We start from the raw sequence: 19,273 nt of genomic DNA, 5'->3' as shown, positions 1-19,273 counted from the left end.
GTTTGGTTGTTTTCTTGCAGATGTTTCATGACCCAACTAGGTAACATCCTCAGTGCTTGAAGAAAGTGGGGTTTGGGGAGTCGAGGGTAAAGAGAACTTTTGAGGTCCTTGGTGCTCTCTGAACGTGTTTTCTTGCAGACATTTCATGACCCAACTAGGGAACATCATCAGTGCAAGAAAAGAACCAAGCTCGGAGAGCATCAAGTCCTCCTCTTCCACCACCACTTTCCTCCTCCTCCACTCGGCAAACATCACTCTCTTCTGTCACTGATGATGCTCCCTAGTTGGGTCATGAAACATCTGCATGGAAACCACCAAGCTCAGAGTGCACTGAGCCTCCCTCAATTCGATCCTGAGTTACAGAGACTTCTTCTTCCATCGCCATTTCCTTCTCTCTGCGTCTACAGATACAACCAGGCATTTCTTCGATGGCCTTCTATGCAACCGCTGCAGATGCTGCAGCTGGATTGGAATGAAAGCAGGGCTGCCCACCTACCCTGAGGATCTGATCGCCTTCTTCCAAGCCTTCCTTGGCAGCAGGGCTGTCCTCCAAAACACCCGCCACAAATATGCCAACGTCGTTGCCACCCGCCAATCTCAAGCCAACGCTGTCACCCTTCTTGAATTTTACGAGCTTCATGCTTGGCCTGCAAGAATGAGAAGAAGAGGATTTGGAAGGTAGGGTGTCTGACCCTCTCTTACTTTGGGCGTATATAGCAAATATAAAAATTAGACTTGAAACACTTGTGTGACGTAGTTTAGCATTTGAGGCCCAGAGAATAGTGGTGCGAATAGCTTCATCACTGGCCAGGAAGCAATCGTCCCTCCACTGTACGTGGTCCATGAAGACAATGGCGTATCAGTAAATGTTCACAGCTGGCCTGAGACACGGGGCGGGCGGAAATATCCCCTTACCGAAGCATCCCGTCTTCATGCGTTGAGTTGGGTAGGGGGCCGTCGGTGGGACTAACGGGTAAGTCCACATCGGGCTGTCCAGCCTGCGCATAGACGGGCTTCGGTTCTGTTCGGACAAGACAAAAGGTTGCACGGAATGAAGGATGTCCTTTTCATGAAAACGAGGCTCGGACGGCTGCGATTGAAGTTCACCCTTTTACGCCTTTGGGACTCCCAAGAACTCTACATGCACCCACACCTGGAGCCCTTCTGGACAGTACGCCGACAGCCGCATTCCCTAAACTCTGCTGAAGATGTTACCCAGCCTGGTAATGAAACGTTCGGAAACCCACCCACAAGCTCAGAGAACGAGCCTTGATCTTCCTCTCTAGGACGGCTCCATCTTGGGCTCTGGGGCGTAAGGAATCTAGTATGCCATGTGGGGTTAGGGTTAAAGGGGCTGGATCAGAAATGGGGAGAGCCCGGGTTCTAGTCCTCCTTGACGGCTGGCTTTGGGCCAGACTCTTTCCCCTTTCAGCCCAACTACCCAGGCAAGTTCTCACTATGGAGGAAAACAAGGCGGCATCAATAAAAAGAGAATATTTGTAGCTCAGGATTGAAGGGTGGGGTCCTTGGCACTCTCTGAGCTTGGTGGTTTTCTTGCAGATGTTTCATTACCCAACTAGGTAACATCAACAGGGCTAGGAGGGGGGATGGAGGAGGAGGATTGTGGGGTCTTTGGCGCTCTCTGAGTTTGGTGGTTTCGTGGCAGACGTTTCATCACCCAACTAGGGAACATGATCAGAGCTAGAAGGGAGTGGAGGGAGGAGGAGAATTTGTAAAGTCCTTTTTACTCTCTAAGCTTGGTGGTTTGCTTTCAGACGTTTCATCACCCAACTAGGGAACATCATCAGTACTTAGAAGGGAGAAGAGGAGGAGCAGGAGCAGGAGGAGGAGGTCGTCCTTGGTATTCAGGGCTAGAGGAGGAGAAAGTCATACTTGGTGTTCTCTGAGCTTGGTTAATTTCTTACAGACATTTCACGGCCCAACTAGGTAACATCATCAAGGCTAGAGGGGAGGGGAGTTTGTGGAACGGAGGAGGAGGAGGAAGAGGACTGTGGGGTTCTCTGAGCTTGTTTTTTTTCCCCTTGCTGACATTACATGACCCAGCTTCATAACCTCATCTGTGCTAGCAGGGAGTGGGGGTTTGCTCTCTGTTTCTATACAAGCTGCTTGATGACGTTTCCTAGCTGGGTAATCAAAACGCCTGCAGGAAAACCACGAAGGACCCCAGAAACTGGGAGGTGCAGCCGATGACGTCCTTCGCCCTTGAGCTGCTGGATGGAAGGCGAGATACTAGATCACCTCAATAATAGACAGCCTTCCACCCGCGTCACAATAATTACTGAAGACAGACAGGGTGGAAGACCAAGGACAAAAACATTTGGCCCGTCGCAAGTTCATTACGTTACACAATTCAGAAATATTAACAACGGGATTAGGAGGGAGTTCCAACAGCTGTTTACAAAGCTCCTCCATCACCATCTGGCTGTTAATTTGGAGTGTGGGAGACCACATAAATATAGTAGGAGGGCAGATAATAGGAATGGGAAGGTAAATAAGGAGTCATTAGGTGGTGGAATGTTTGGAGGGGTGCCAGGAGGTAATCTTAGGCGTAATTAAGAACACGCTAATCTGGGTCTAGAAATTATCCAGTTCCAATAAAGAACGAGAGTTTCCTGGTGTGTATTTTTCACTCAGGCATGCATCCATATAAGTAGTCCCCTCGCACATGTGTACTAGTCGTTCCTGACTCTAGGGGGTGGTGCTCATCTCCGTTCCTAAACCAAACAGCCAGCGCTGTCCGAAGACGTCTCCGTGGTCATCTGGCCGGCATGACTAAACGCCGAAGGCGCACTGAACACTGTTCCCTTCCCACCAAAGGTGGTTCCTATTTTTCTACTTGCATTTGTTACATGCTTTCGAACTGCTAGGTTGGCAGAAGCTGGGACAAGTCAGAGGAAAGGATGGGGAAAACTGACTTAACAAATCTCTCACTTTGCAAGAGAAATTTTGGGGTCAACTGGGGTCGTAAGTTGAGGACTACCTCTCACCATCATCATCATTTAACGATCCCATAATCCCTTGTGGGATGGAGTCTGGGCAACTGAATGGAGCTAGCAAAATATTTTACTGGCCAGATGCTCTTCCTGTCACCAATGCGGAGTTTTGTTCGGCAGATATATTCTCAAAGTGCCCAGAAAGAGAAATATCTGTCTCTACCTAGGATCGAACTCACAGACTCCTGATTTGTGAGACGAGAGGCTCCACCACTAGGCCACCGCACCTCTCCTAAGCTGCCTGTGTGGAAATTAAAACATGACGCAATCGCTTAATCCTTACCTGGAAGTGGCGGAGTCTGTTTGTCATTTTTCTCTGCTAGGGATTCTTCTACGGCTTTGGCTAGAGACGTTTCCTCCGCGTTCTTCACAGGCGTGGAAACGGCTCCCGGCTTGCTTATTCTTTCATCATCTCTACTCCAGTGACTACATCGAGAGAAACAACACACTCCCTTTTCAAATTGGCAGGCGTAACGATAGGCTCTAACGAGGAAATCCAGACATTTCATAACAAAGAGCTACTACAAGGGGATTTGGCACAAAACGGGGAATAAGGAACCGGTTTGGGCTCTTTTGCTGGAAACGCGTCTTGATAACTGGCCCTCCCAGGTATGTAAGAGTTTGGACAACTATTTGTCTGCAATGCTATAAGGGTTTCCTGCTTGAGCAGGGGGTTGGGCTAGAAGACCTCCAAGGTCCCTTCCAACTCTGTTATTCCATCTGTTTTGTCAAAGGGACTCAGAATGGCCTACAGGGGTGTCCAACCTTGGCAAATTTAAGATCTGTGGACTTCAACTCCCAGAATTCCCTCTGGGAATAGAAGTCCATAAGTCTTAAAATGGGCAAGGTTGGAGACTCCTGGCCTTGAAGATCCTGGGTCAAAGTCTCCCAAGGTCCTAAGCCTCCTGTGATAGAAATGAGACACTTGTGTCCTCCTACAACTTAAGGAATGTCAATCCTTTCTCCAACATTGGAAGAATGCGCTGCCCTTCTCTGCCCCGTTGGCTGATTGGGCCCCACCGACCGTGCCACTCCAAAAACATGAAAACTACGTCGGTGTCTCTAATGCTGAAAGATGGAGAGAGCGCCGATAAAGAACCGGTAGAAGAGCCAACGGCACCTTCACCAAACCAGCAATCCATTGTCCTTCCAGATCCATGAAGCTAATGTAACAGAGTTAGAAGGGACCTTGCAGGTCTCGTCCAACCCTCTGCCCAGGTAGGAAGCCCTGTACCATTTCAGCCATAGGCTGCCCAATCTCTTCCAGTGTTGGGGCATTCACAACTTCTGGAGGCAAGATGTTCCACTGATTTAATTGTTCTCACTGTCAGGAAATTCCTCCCTAGTTCTAGGTTGCTTCTCTCCTTGGTTAGTTTCCATCCATTGCTTCTTGTCCTGCCTTCTCCTGCTTTGCAGAATAGGATGAAACACCTCCCCCCCCCTGTCTTTATGGCAACCCCTCAGATACAGGGACTCTGTGCTATCATGCCCTTCTTTCCATTAAACTAGACCTCCCCAAGTCCAGCAACCGTTCTTTATATGTCCCTAATGTGAATCCGTGATGGACACCTCCCCACTCTGGACCAGCCCTAGCAGAAGAGAGGCAACCAGTCACGTAGTCTTCAGGATGTACAAGAGAAAAAAACCCGAAGCGATATTCATCCTAACTCTCCTCCCCAGGCTCAGGTATTGTAACAGCAAAGAATATCCTTGAGGTTGAGCAGATATGTTCTTCTTACTCTCTGAATGTTCTTGTTTCCCTGCACCCAGGACGCATTCTTGGTGAAATAATTAATATGCAAAGCGAGCTGTTTTTTCTCCTCCATAAATGAACAAGGCAGCTACAAAATCCAGCCCAGAACTCTGCTTAGCTCGGATGGAGCCACTTCCTGCAAGTAGATGGCACCATCACCTCTACCAACTCCTAATCTTAGAAGAGGCCACTGTACGCAACGCACTTCCTCGAATGAGGACATCAACTGTTGCCTGGTAAACACAACAGTTTCTTGAAAGGTCAAGAGATCTGTACCAAAAGCCATCAACACTGAAGAACTGAGAAGGTCCAGGAATGAGCATGACTGATTACCATGACAAAGAGAGGATTATCTTTGCAATGACAGTTATTGATTTGCGCGATCATGGGCGTGCCTTATTGCTGACTAAATAGGGGGGAAATCCTAATGTTTTTATGGGGGGAAACAAACCCCCCGTTGATTCCCAAAGCAAATATGAATACTAAATTCCCGGCGGAAAAAAAATTCACACAGTTTCGTGCAGAAAGGAAAATCTAAAGAGTAGCTTGTGATAAATATAAGGAAAAACCCAGCTTGATGGAACATTTTATAATCACTCTGGAATCTAGGGGCATCGTTAAAATAAATATTTTTGTTTAATTAAAGCATTTGCTCCTCCTATATGTTGCAATTTTAAAAAGGTATAATCAGATATGATATTGCTGGTAAACCAAGAGCTAGTTTGGTCTAGTGGCTAAGGCACCAGGCTAGAAACTGGGAAACGGTGTGTTCTAGTCCTGCCTTAGCTATGAAAGCCGACTGGGTGACTTTGAGCCAGTCACTCACTTTCAGCCCAAACTGCCTCTCAGAGTTGTTGTTGTTGTTATTGTCATAACAGGAAGAGGAAGATGCGTTGGTTATGTTTGCGGCCTAGAATTATTTGTAAAAATAATAAAGGAAGGATAGAAATAAACAAACAAAAAACAAGTGAACATTCATCTAAAAAATTATATATCTCCAAAGACAAAACAAATATGGGACGAAGAAGAAGAGTAGCACTGGCTATCCAAGATCATCTGCAAAAGATCTCCTCCCAACGTTGAAATTTCGGAGGGAGCTTAACTCCAAAGGCAACACATGGACGCCATTCTCAACTCTCTCAACAGGAAGCAAGGAACATCCATATAGTCCTTGACTTACAAACATCTGTCTATCAACCGCTCTTTCTGGGCAGACTCAACCTGCCTGTCTTCCAGATGTGCTCCGGCTCCTCCTGGAACACTGCCAAGTTCGAGAGGAAAACCAAACCACCCAGAATGGCTGGTCTGTTGTGTTCCAGAATCACCACGAGGCTTCTGAGATATCCTCCAGGAGTAACATCACAGCCCTAGGATGGCTCGTACAAAAGCCATTCCTTAACAGAGAACGGCGTTGAGGAAAAATCACCTCAGGGAGAAAGCTCCTTCAGTCTTACAGGCAAGGTTGGGAGGTCAGTCGCCAGAGAGTTCAGGAGCATCAAAGCTTCTTCCTCTGGGCTTCTCAGAAGGCAGTGAACGGCCTGCTAACCTTCAGCTCTTCAGCTCTGAAGGGTTTTCTTGAAAAGCCAGCACTCAAACCCGTCATCCTCAAGTGGCCCTCACTCAGCTTCTCCTGCTCTCCACCGCACCCACCTTCTGCTTCAATAGGTGAATTATTTTTTCATGATATTTATGCAGACAACGACAACTCCGTTGCCTATATAACAGCAGTCAATGTCCCAAAAATCTCTCCCATAGCAAACTTGGCTTTTCTGGGTCCTTAAATCTCTCACAGAATCCCATAAAGTTCATATGGCACTCTTAAGTTCTGTGGAAGCCTCTTTGGAAAAAATCCTGGGTTACTCCATTTTTCCACCTGGAGAAAACTTTCCTGGGTAGGATGAAGCAGGAAGATGGTCTTCATCCCTACTGCAGCAGGTCAAATAGAGCGTTCCTCTCCTTGTTGGAGAAGACGTGGCCTGGGTAAGGTGGCCAGATCCAAACCAATTCCGTTGAATTTATTTTGTACAATGACAATAAAAACTATGCTATCCGTCCTAGGTCTTCTCTGCTCAAGACATACAATAGTTGAAGTTGGAACCTGCCTTCCATATCACAAGATTTACCCACAATTCAGCCCAACAGACCAAGAAGAGACAATCCAGATTGCCAGCACCTGCAAATGGTTCTTCCCACACTAATCCTGAACACCCTTTGCTCGTGACAATTTTGGGAGGGTATATAAAAATTCTGAAGGAGGAGAATCAAACGACGTGAACCTGGAGAAGGATATCATGGGGCAAACGCTATCTTGACTATCCTCAATTTTGAACTTTCTAGTAAATATTCAATTTTGTTTTGCTTCTATAAAAAAACCAAGGAGGGTGCAGGAAGTGTCTTGACACCGTCATTGTTTCTGGATGACAGAATGTTGTTAAAAATTACAGCCACATTTCCCATGAGTCACCCAAGGTGTGATTTCACTCGGCATACGTGTTTTGGCAGTAGAGCTTTGACTTCTAACATCTGTGCTGCATCAGGAAGGATCCCGGGTCTCTATGAAAGGATGCTCAACATGGCAGCATTCTAAAATAACCTTCAGTCACAAAACAAGGGAAGTCAGCTACAGGATGGTTTCACTAAGCACCCTTCAGCTCTTCCCCCATCTCCATTCTTCCCCATCAAAACATGCATACTTCTATCACGCAGGACTCCCGTTTAGTAGGGCTAACTCCATCCACCAAAAATATAAATAATATTTGAGCCTATTTTATTAAGAGTTGTTTCTGCTTCCATGATAGGGTTTCTCAACCTTGGTGGCTTGAAAAGGTGTGGACTTCAACTCCCAGAATTCCCCAGCCAGCATCGCTTAGAGTTGAAGTTCACTTCTCTTCAAGCCACCAAGGTTGAGAAACACTTCCATTGGGGACTTCTCAGTAGCACTTCTACATCACTGGTGCATCCAATCCTTCTTCTTCTTTTTTTTGGCTGGGCCTTCCTCAAATTGTTTTTAATTGTAGTGGGGGGGGGGGAAAATAATGTTCCCAGATGCTAATTCTCCAAGAACCCCTTGGTTGAATCTAGTCAAAACTCTTAGCGAAATCAGGACAGCCTCCAATCTGGGTAGGTCACCAAGACCAGAGATTTTCAGAATCTTCTAAGCTTTTGGATTCATGCTGGAACCCATCCTCAGGAAACTTCTCCCTAACAAAATATCTGATTATCTCCAGAATATATTCTAGAGGGAGAGAGAGAGACAGAGAAGTTCCGTGAGGATGGTCTCCAGCATGAATCCAAAAGCTTAGAAGAATCTGACAATCTCTGGTCTTGGTGACCTACCCAGATTGGATCCTGTAACATTATCCCAGAACATGTACATTTGTCTCTGTTCGCCAGGACAGCCTTACCGCTTACGCATCTAATTCCCCAAATCCATCCTTCCCTTAGGTGGCACCTCAAGAGTGAACCCTCCAGAAGACTAAATCAGAACTCCAAAGAGAAGGCCTTTGAAAGATAAGGGGCCCATTGGTCCATCACCTCACCGATGTCCAGGGGTGCCACCCCACCCGTGGCTCCTGCGTCTCCCCCCCCCAAAGCAGCCGTCCTCCCGCCCCTCTTTTCACCAAAAAAAGAAGTCTATTTCAAAAGAGCACAAGGCAACCGTCACCTGCCATTGTTGGGCTGCTGTGGAGAATGTTCTGACCTCTGGTCAGGAGATCGTGAACGACTGCGACGGGGCCTGTCATGGGATCGGTTGGAATGATCAGATGCCAGCGACTGAATTTCTGAAATGTCTGTTAAATAAAAGTGGGGTTTTTCATGAGATGATTCAGAAGTAAAAAGATGGCATGACCTTCCCTAAGAAATGAACGCAAGGTTTGGGCAGGGCTTGGGAGGGGCCGTCCGGCTTTCCGAACTGGATCTCCAGTGTTTTGCCCAATTTGGTCAGTGGAAGGTGGACTCTTTAGGCATTTCTTCAGCCCTTCCTTCCCCTGCGGAAGATCCCGGAAGCCTTGTGGCTCCACCTGACACATCACAACTTTTGGTCAACGGGGAACGCAACCGAGAAAGGCAAGCGATACTCACCGTCTCTCTCTGAAGCATTGGCTGAGTGGATGCTGTCGGAAAGATCTGGGACGTTCAACAAAGTTGCTCTCTCATCCCTCTGGACCACCATTTTCAACTTGCCCTTTGACCTCTCTATCAGGGTTTTGGCGTCTGTCAAGGACATATTTTCCGTGACAGTCCCGTTAATCTGCAAGAGAGCAGAGGGAAAAGACTGGTAGGAGTAACCGATGAGAAGTTAGCATCTACTCCAGGGATGTCCAACCTTGGGAACTTTTTTAAAGACTTGTGGACTTCAACTCCCAGAATCCTCCCATCTTTTGGGAGACGGCTGGATGGGAAATTCTGGGAATTGAAGTCCACAAGTCTTAAAACTGCCAAGGTTGGTCATCTATACCTTCATGGCATCTTCGAAGAATTAAAAGGCTGAGCTGGGGTGAGGTGGAAAATGTCAGCAGTTTTGTCTACACCAGCTTGTCCCCATCTGCAACCTTCTGAATCTGCTGGAACTAGAGCTCCCTCCAGCAAACAAGGATGGATAAAAGGTGGAAGAAAGGGCATTTACTGCTCCCTCAAACTAGATTAATAATATCCCACCTTTTCTGCCCTTGAATTGTTTAATACTCCAAAATATAGCTGATTTAAAAAGCCAGACATTTCAAAGCAACCTCAAGCAGTGGCTAAGAGAATGGTCGTATCTTGAGGATTACTTGTGCTTTAAATAAAAGAGATGCTCAAACACGAATATATATAGGAGAGGGGAGGGGGGGGGAGAGACAGAGAAGAGAGAGAAGAGTAAGAGGAGAGAGAGAGGAGGGAAAAGAGGAGAAAGAGGGAGGGAGGGAGGGAGGGAGGGAGGGAGGGAGGGAGGGAGGGAGGGAGAGAGAGAGAGAGACCGTACCTTCAGCACAACATCTCCTTCCTGGATGTTGCCATCTTTGGCTGCCAAACTGTCTTGAGAAATTTCTTTCACAAAGATGTGGCTGGCCAGGCGCAACCCGTATTCTGTGCCAAACGAAAACGAAGCGAGATGTTGTCAACCCGGAAGAAGGACAGCACAACTTCCGTAAACCTGTTTTCCCTGCCAACCGCACTTTCCTGGACTCTACCAATTCCCACAGAGCATGGCAGGTTACATTTCCGGGGGGGGGGGGGGGAAGAGAAGTTGACCCTTGTTGGATTCTTTCTTTCTTTTTTTAGCAGATGGAGAAGCTCCTGGGGTAAGATGAGAGGCTGTGCAGGAGAAGACCTTCTCAATGAGGGTTTCCCATAAGTTGCCATGTTCTACCAACAATATCCAAAGCCCTCTTTATTTTCCTGGACTTCCGTCCTGCCTCGCCCAGTGTACTTCAACATTGGCCATTAAGAGATGTGGACTTCCCAAGATCATCTCTTTTAAGATGTGTGGACTTTCAACCCCTAGGATTGACTGGAAGTTCAAATCCAGACCTCTGAAAATGGCCACAGTTGGGAAACATTGTTCTTGAAAGTGATGACCCTCCATTAAATCCATAGTTTTCAACAGCTGGGATCAACCCTGATCCAGCCCAACAGGACCTAGTCTAGATTTGTCAGCCAGGGAGGGCTGGGTCACCAATCCCTTGTTTCTTATTTTCTTCTTCTTCTATAAGTATAATCTTTATTGTCATTGTACTTAAACACAACAACATTGGGGTTTTATTAAAGTATAAGTATTCTTTCCTTAAACATGTGCTTTTCAAACGATGAGAGGATGTAATGCTCTCAAAAGATAAAAGGACTTGGCAACCACCTTTCCCCGCCCATGAATGAGGCGAAAGATTTCACCAGGATTAAGGTTAGACAAGAAAGAAAGATACCACTCCCTTTTATTAATGAAACTTTTAAATTATGCATCGTAGGGATTTTCAGAGTTCTACCTCTGCAAGATTGCGTGAGGAAAAAAGCACACAACAAGTTTGGGGACCAGCACTCAATAATAATAATAATAATAATAATAATAATAATAATAATAATAATAATAATAATAATAATAATAATAATAATAATAATAATAATAATAATAAACAAACAACGGAGAAGGAGTCAAGGAAGAGGAAGGTGATTTCTATGCCATCTTTTATACATTTTTGGCCAACTCAAAGTCATGAACATAGCTGATATTCCAGCCTCCAATTCTCTCCACAACAGCTACACAGAAAAAGTCCTACTCTTAAAAAGAGCACTTAGAGAAAGCACTTTTGGTCAACAAGGAGTTACATTTTCCAAACAAGGTGGGTGAACTTGCTAAGATTAATTCCCAATGGATTCCAATTTTTTTTATGTTCTTGATCCACTTTCAAATAATTCAGCTAGAACATAAAGGGAGTCAGCTCCCAACAATCCTGATCCTTACCGCTGATCAAAATGGCAAAGTGGGGTCAAAACGGAAGGGGGTTAATTCTCCCATGAAGTCCCCCCGCTCAACAGAGGGGCTGTCAAAGTACCTTCGTTCTTCCTCGATTTCACCAACGTGACCTTCGTGGGTTTCGCGGGTTGACTGGAGGTCATGGATCTCCGGTCCGACCTAGGCGACACGCTCCTTTCTCGACTTGCACTCCGATCCCTCGTCCAACTTTTCTCGTGCCTTCTGCTTGTAGCACCGTGGGGACCTCGGGGGTCATGCAGTTCCTCTTCGTAGCTGTCCTCGTCGTTTTCAGAGACGGGGTCAGGATCCGTCCGAGTCACTGGGATATGGACTTTCTTCATTCTTCGGATGGTCTGGAAGACATCCAAGGCAACAATCATTTCTGGTAGGGGTGTCAAGCTGTCCACATGCCAAATAGCTTTACATTCAGATGCTCAGCAACTGTTTTATAGTTATGACAGTTGCTGAATCTTGGCTATTGAATCTTGGTCAGGAGTGGGTGAGGGGTGTCCATTAGGTGCCCCCAGAAAACAGTCCTGCTGCCTGGGTCCCATTAGAAGGCCCCAGTTTAATGGACGAAACTCAGGACCCGATTTCCAAATTCTCTTCTCCAACCATCCGAGAAGGTGCTGGAGCTACCAACGTTTCGCAAAAGAACACAGAAAGGGATTGAACCAGCATATGATATATAAAGGCAAAGGTTCCCCTTGCACGTATGTGCTAGTCGTTCCCGACTCTAGGGGGCGGTGCTCATCTCCGTTTCAAAGCCGAAGCGCCAGCGCTGTCCGAAGACGTCTCCGTGGTCATGTGGCTGTCATGACTCAACGCCAAAGGCGCACGGAACGCTGTGACTTTCTCACCAAAATGGTGTCTATTTTTCTCCTTGCATTTTTGACGTGCTTTCGAACTGCTAGGTTGGCGGAAGCTGGGAGAAGTAAAGGGAGCTCACTCCATTACGCGGCAGTAGGGACTCAAACCACCGAACTGCCAATCTTTCTGATCGACAAGCTCAGAGTCTTAGCCCCTGAGCTGCCGTGTCCCTCTCTCCCTCCCTTACCTATATGATATATACTTCCTCCCAAATCACTAACAAACCCAACATGGCAACTGCTTTCCTGAGAGACAGGAAGGGGGGAGGGGAGGGGGAAGAAGACCCCCACTTACAATTTTGGCATTTTTCCCACTTTTCCTCAACTGCTGGACGGCGAAAGCGTGTTCCACGTTATCCATGGAAACGCCGTTAACCATCGCGACACGGTCATTCTCCCTGGAAAAGCAAGTGGGGGTGGGGGAGAGAAAGGAAGAAAATAAGAGAACAGCAAGTCAAGAAGTCCCCTCCCTCTCTACACAAAGGAAGGAGAACAATTGGCTCAAATCCACAGTAAGACTGAGAGTCAAAGTTCTTCTGTTCTTCAGACCCCTTTTAATTTTTGCATCTTTTCTTGCTTTTTTTTTTTACATGCAGGTTTTCCCAGGCCCAAGGCTGAAGAACGGGGGAAGCTCTGTTTCTCCTTCTCACAAAGGGTCCCAACTGTGATTGTTAGCTTGTGGAACACTTGTAAAGCCATTACAATACAATACAATAGCAGAGTTGGAAGGGACTTTGGAGGTCTTCTAGTCCAACCCCCTTGCCTAGGCAGGAGACCCTATACCAGGGGTGGGGAACTGTGGCTCTTTTGCGACTTGTGGACTTCAACTCCCAGAATTCCTGAGGCAGCTATGTTGGTTCTGGAATTCTGGGAGTTGAAGTCCACAAGTTGCAAAAGAGCCACAGTTCCCCACCCCTGCCCTATACCATTCTAGACAAATGGCTATCCAACATCTTCTTAAATACTTCCAGTGTTGGAGCATTCACAACTTCTGGAGGCAAGCTGTTCCACTGATTAATTGTCCTAACTGTTGGGAAATTTCTCCCTAGTTCTAGGTTGCTTCTCTCCTTGATTAGTTCCCACCCATTGCTTCTTGTTCTACATTCAGGTGCCTTGGAGAATAGCTTGACTCCCTCTTCTTTGTGGCAGCCCCTGAGATATTTAGAACACTGCTATCATGTCTCCCCTAGTCCTTCTTTCTATTAAGCTAGACATACCCAGTTCCTGCAACCGTTCTTCATGTGTTTTAGCCTCCAGTCTTCTAATCATCTTTGTTGCTCTTCTCTGCACTCTTTCTAGAGTCTCCACATCTTTTTTGCATCGTGGCGACCAGAACTGAATGCAGTATTCCAAGTGTGGCCTTACCAAGGCCTTATAAAGTGGTATTAACCCTTCACGTGATCTTGATTCTATCCCTCTGTTGATGCAGCCTAGGACTGTCCTGGCTTTTTACTCCAACGGTCGCCATGATGTGATTCTTGTAAGGGCTTAGTGGAAACGGTTGGGGAAGGAGCAAGAGTAGAGGGGCCTTCTAGATGCCCCAAAGCCCAGGCTGCGTCAACACTTACTGTAACAGCCCTTCCGCTGGGCCTCCTTTGAGCACATCTGATATGACAATGGAGGTTTCACCGCTCTGGAAGTGGGGGTTGTCTCTCCCACCGGATATTGCGATGCCGAAGCCAAACCCAGGCGCCTGAGAAGATCAGAAAGAAGGTTGAAGTCCTACCTTCCAGCATGTCATCCTTCTGAGCAAGGGGACATCTACTGAAGCACCATCTCCGATGTTCTCCCACGTCTCCTCTCCGTGAGAGACTCCAACCCACCTCAGACCTTGTGGAAATCCCACAGCGATGTCCATGAAGCTGGCCCTCAGAAATTCAGGTGATCTGCCCTTAAAAATTTCACACATTGCGTGTAGGCGGAAGGAGTTATAGAACCTGGGACTGGAGTGAAAAGAGGAACCAACCCAGAATCCCTACATAGACACAAACAAATTAAGTTCAACCCTCCTTGGCTGCCATTGACTTTATTTAACTCCAAGCTGGGACTGACTACATTAGTTGAGATGTCCTGTCCATAGGCTTTTAGCAATAAAGCAATTTAATTGGACCTTCATTGATGGAGCTATTCTTTTGCACCTGGACAGCGTGCAAATATTCTGAAGTGTCTTCTTAGCCCCCCCCAAAAAAAGTCTATTCAGAAAGAAGAGTAGCTTTCTCAAGATTGGGATGACAACTAGAAAAAACCTTTCTCCAGAGGACAATTCTGGTGAAAGAAAGAATTCAGAAGAGCCTAAATAAAAACATCCTTCCTTCTTGTATGAACTTTCTCTACAGGCTACGTATCTTCAGGGTTGTTGGTTATAGGATCAACATTCACATGCATTGTTGCTCATTAACACAACCCATCCTAAGAACAACCGGCAAATTCTGCCTTCATGAAATATTAGAGGCAGTTGCATCAACATTTGAGTTTACTTCTAGTTTATGAAGTTGGTCAAGTGTTGCCCAACTTTGGTGACTTTAAGATCTGTGGATGTCAACTCCCAAAATTCCCCAGCCAACAGGGGAGTTGAAGTCCTTCCATCTTAAAGTAAACATTGAAGGACCTGATTCAGGACTCGTGACCATCTCAGGTTGTTTGTTTGAAGGCCAAATCCTGGGAATATGCCTGGTAAGAAGTTGTGTGTATTAAAGTTGCTGGAATGTTCCACAGGGCCTTGTCACATTCAGAACTCCTTGTTGAATCTTGGAACTATTTATAGCTTGTAGGAAGTTTCAATCAGCCACAACCTAACTCTTCGTCAACCCCACCAAGGGGGAGAAAGAGCAACCCCCCCCTCCTCACCGAGGTCTTCTCCTTTCCTGCAGCTCTAATTTGGAAAGCAGATGCCCTTCCTTAGAAGCTGAAGGGGTAATCTTCCTTTGGCCAAATCAAAGTTTTAATCAAGAATTAGAGGAAGTGCAAATCTCCTACTGGACTTCTGTTTCCGTTGAAAAAACATGCCTTGCGCTGAAGGCTCAGAAAAGCTGTTTTTTTTTCCCCCCCAAGCAGGAATTAAGAGCGTCTGGCGTAGTTTTTATCTTCTGCACAACTCCGAAACCCTCCCAGTTGGACTTCTGCTCCAGGCCGCCATCCGAGCAGTGCAGTTCCAGTCCGTATAACTGTGATGGATTGAAGACAAGTAAACTAAACTTTCCCACCTCCGTTCATCTCTGAATATTAATGCAGGCAGTTCTCGACTTACAACAGTCCATTCAATGACTGTTCAAAGTTACTGTGGTGCCTGCCAGTGGCCAGCAGAGCTGGCAGCAGATTCAGAGAATGGGGAGGTTGGGGAGGAAGATGGGCCAGTCCTGGAGTCTGGGGAAGGCTCTGATGAGGGCTCTGTGTCGGAGGCAGAGAGGGGGCCAGGGCCGTCTGACAGTTATCAGCTGCCTCCCGAGTCTGACATCAATGAGGCAGAAGAACAGCTGGAGCCTGTTCCCAGTGTGCGCATGTGCAGAGTTGCCAGATGAAGGGAACAGCTAAAGAACAGGGGTAGACTTGGGAGGAAGGCCACAGATGGACAATGAACGGCCCCTCCCAGAGGAAATAAAAGAGGAGCGAAAAGGGAGTGGAGTTTGCAGGAGACACAATTAGTTCGCTTAATTGGTTCGTGACTCTCCAAGACTCCTTGCCAGATTTTTCAGATATTGGCCTGGCAGCTCTCCAAGCCAGAGAAGGTCTGTGACTGTAAATCCTCCCTTGAAAGACTTTGCTGGGTGTGAATGAGCAGAATTCACAGGAGATTCATAAAAAGGTTTTTTGTTTGCTTCAGGCTCTTGGGAAGCCTCGGTCAGAACAGTTACAACACTGACAAAAAGTGACTTACGACGGTTGCAGGATTCCCACAGTCACATGATCAAAATTCAGACCCTCGGCACCTGACTCATATTTATTGTGGTGCCCCAGGGTTAACTTCATCATCTTTTGAGGAGCCAAGTAAATGGGGGGTCCAGATTCACTTAGGAACCACACTATGAAACCTAAGAACGGCAGTGCTTCACTTAACAACTGTGCTACTAATTTTAACAACTGCAGTGCTTCACTTAACAACTGTGGCGATGAGAAAGGTTGTAAAAGGAGACGAAACTCACTTCAATGCCTCATTCAGCCACGGGAATTTTGAGCTGGACTACGGACGTTCATTCGAGGGCTACCTGCAGTATTTACAGAATTACTTTATTCCCTCCTTTTAGCTTTGCAAAATGAAGTATTTTTTTTTAAAGAAAGAAGGGAGGGAGAGAGTGGAACAGTGAGCAAGAAAGGGAGGCGCCCTGAATAAATTGTGCCTTTAATTATTATTTTTTAAGCCACACGGAAATATAAGGAGATGAATGAACTCAGCTATCGGGGAAAGGCATCAGTTGAGTCAACAATCTAGATTTCTAATGTTACAACAGTTTTATGGCGTAGCTCACAACGGTGTAATCCAACTAGGCTGGTGTTTAACCACACTTAAAGTGCATGTTGTGTACACCTCAGTGGGTAATGTCTAGTCATGTACAAACTAGTTCGGATGCTGTTTAATTCTTGAGCAACTGAGCAATTTCGCCACTCGCTGGCTGCTCAGTCCTTTCAGATTTTCATATTATTATTACACTTTATTCATTAAACATGAAACTCAGTGAACTGAACATTCAAAAACGCATCACCAATACCGTTGACTGGTGCTAATGGTTGCTACGGGTTGCTGCCAGCGTCCTAGGTATCAACCAAGGACCTTTTAAAAATATACGATGTTCTGAGTAGCGCAGATTTTTGCAGTTCCGCTGGTGTTCTTGCAGGAAGCTGCAATTTGTGGATGTATCTTGTAAAATTCTTGGACATGGTGCCAAGTGCCCCGATGACAATGGGTATCACTGTTACATGCTTCATCCATAATCGGGTAGTTTCGATGGCCATGTGGCGATATTTCATGATTTTTTCCAGTTCTTTTTCTTCGACTCTGGCATCTCCTGGTACCGTGATGTCAATCGATTGCACGTTTTGGCCCTCTACAACCGTGATATCTCGCACGTTGTGCTCCAAATGACAATACGTCTGTATTTGAAAGTCCCACAAGATCTTCGCCTTCTCATTTTCGATAACGTTTTCCGCTTTTTGCTCCCATGACGTTTTGGATACAGCTTAAGTCGTATTTTTTACATAATGACCAGTGGATTAATTAATTTAGCAACTCGGTTGTGTTAATAACTCAGTAGTTGTTGTTGTTATTATTATTTTGATATTGCCTTTGGGTTTTTTTTTGGGGGGGGGGAATCTTATAACAGGTAGTCCTTGACTTACAACCATTCATTTAGTGACTATTCGAAATTATGACGATGCTGAAAAAAGTGACTTGCGACTGTTTTTCATCCTTATGACCGTTGCAGCAGCACCATGGTCGCAGGATCAAAATTCAGACGCTTGGCAACTGATTCATATTTATGACGGCTGCAGCGTCCCAGATCACACGATCTCCTTTTGCGACCTTCTGACAAGCGAAGTCAATGGGTAAGCCAGATTCACTTAACGACCGTGTTCCTAATGTAAGGACTGCAGTGAGTTGCTTAACAACTGTTGCAAAACTCACTTAATAACTGTCTCACTTAGCAACATAAATCTTGGCCTCAGTTGTGGTCGTAGGTCAAGGACTGCCTGTATAGGACCATCCAGGGATTTCTTCTGGGGCACCACAAAAAAATTTGGGGGGGGAGAAAAAGCGAATGAAAAATCAAAATAAAATGAAGGAGAAATATCCCAGGGCTGGAGACTACTTTTGTCGCTATCTCGCATGGAGCTCTACCGCAAAGCTCCGTTTGTTGAACCACACAACAAAGCACAATAAAATGCTAACGTTTACAGAAGACAATTCTCGGGGAGGGGTGGGGGGTGGGGGGAATCCCATTCAATTCCAAATCGTGGAAAAAAAATTGGTCACCTAAATTATCCTACGCTGCTTACGGCGACGTCAATTTCGAACAAAGGAGCAAGGAATTTTGCTCTGGTTCTGCCTTCTAAAAAGTCCTTATTTTTCTCGCTGCTTTTAAGAGTAGCCCGGATTTTTGTCATTGTGGAAACTCACCCTGTGAAGTGTCACCGTGTGTTGTTCCCATATGGCGGTTTCTTCCATTGTTGTGCTCTGATGAAAGGAGAAAAGGGAGAGAGAAAAAAAATCGGAATTAATTTCACTAATTAAAACTTTGGTAAAACTGTAATCCCAAGCATCCCAGCAGCCACTTTCCAAATGGCTTTGGTCATCCCTGCTTCAAAGCCCAAGTCAAACCAACCGTGCCTTTTACGGCTTTTAAATTATGATCACGGTACTTATCCAGTCCTTTTTTTAGCTTGAAAAAGCTATTAAGTATGGAATGCACGGTCGTTTTCATTTTGGTAAAACCAAAAATTATAGTGAACCAGCAAAGTAAAACTCATAGACGAAATGATCTTAAAAGGCATGCAACTTCAAAGGTTAACCAAACGTAAATCAGAAATCAGAAATTTCCCATTTAAAAAAAAAAATCACTTCCTATATATAAAAATCATTGGAAGCATAAAGAGGGAAGGATAATGAATACCCACATTAGAAGACTGAATTATAAAACTGACTGATCTTGTAGAAATTGTTATCAGTTTGCTCAGGGAACAAATAGGCAATAGTGTGTGTGTTTGTGTGTATCCTTTTAAGAAACTAGAAGCCTTATATGGATTTTTTGCTGAAAGAAGAAACAACTGAATTTATGCTTTATGGATTTGAGGATTAAAAATGATTAAGAGAGAGAGGAAAAAATAGTAAATCAATTATTTGATAGAAAGAAGAGCAGTAGTTTAATGCCATGTTTTCTTTCTTTCTTTTCACTCTGTACGCCTTTTTCTTTATTCTTCTTTTAATCTGTTAAACCAGAGGTGTCCAAACTTGACAACTTTAAGACTTGTGGACTTCAACTCCCAGAATTCCCCAGCCAGCTCTGCTGGCTGGGGAATTCTGGGAGTTGAAGTCCACAAGTCTTAAAGTTGCCAAGTTTGGACACCCCTGTGTTAAACCTTTACTGCGTTGAAAAATTCTAATAAAAATAGTGTGTGTGCACGTTCCAACTTTTCTCACAGTCTTTTTAAAGAATATACCATCAAGAGAATTGGTTTCCTTTCTAAATCTGGAAGTTTT

At 45.5% G+C, this 19,273-nt stretch overlaps 1 protein-coding gene across 5 annotated transcripts in view; it reads right to left on the bottom strand.

The window, feature by feature from the left end:
• The window catches only part of TJP1 (tight junction protein 1), a 72,110-nt gene that overhangs the window by 22,234 nt on the left and 30,603 nt on the right, over window positions 1–19,273 (bottom strand). For 4 of the 5 annotated variants that reach the window (XM_081964704.1, XM_081964700.1, XM_081964702.1 and 1 more), the window contains exons 2-11: window positions 18,194–18,250; window positions 13,653–13,777; window positions 12,380–12,482; window positions 11,295–11,568; window positions 9,731–9,834; window positions 8,851–9,019; window positions 8,432–8,558; window positions 3,298–3,440; window positions 916–1,021; window positions 497–647 (exon numbers count right to left, since the gene is read on the bottom strand). In XM_081964704.1, the coding sequence (XP_081820830.1) occupies window positions 497–647; window positions 916–1,021; window positions 3,298–3,440; window positions 8,432–8,558; window positions 8,851–9,019; window positions 9,731–9,834; window positions 11,295–11,568; window positions 12,380–12,482; window positions 13,653–13,777; window positions 18,194–18,250 (1,359 nt within the window). The remainder of the gene's footprint in view (window positions 1–496; window positions 648–915; window positions 1,022–3,297; window positions 3,441–8,431; window positions 8,559–8,850; window positions 9,020–9,730; window positions 9,835–11,294; window positions 11,569–12,379; window positions 12,483–13,652; window positions 13,778–18,193; window positions 18,251–19,273) is intronic. The other variant, XM_081964701.1, reaches the window with a different exon arrangement.

Source organism: Natrix helvetica, assembly GCF_964273705.1.
Source record: "Natrix helvetica genome assembly, chromosome: 12".
Lineage (NCBI taxonomy): Eukaryota > Metazoa > Chordata > Lepidosauria > Squamata > Natricidae > Natrix > Natrix helvetica.
Note: the sequence above shows the minus strand (reverse complement) of the source record. Positions and strands in the feature narration are given on the sequence as shown.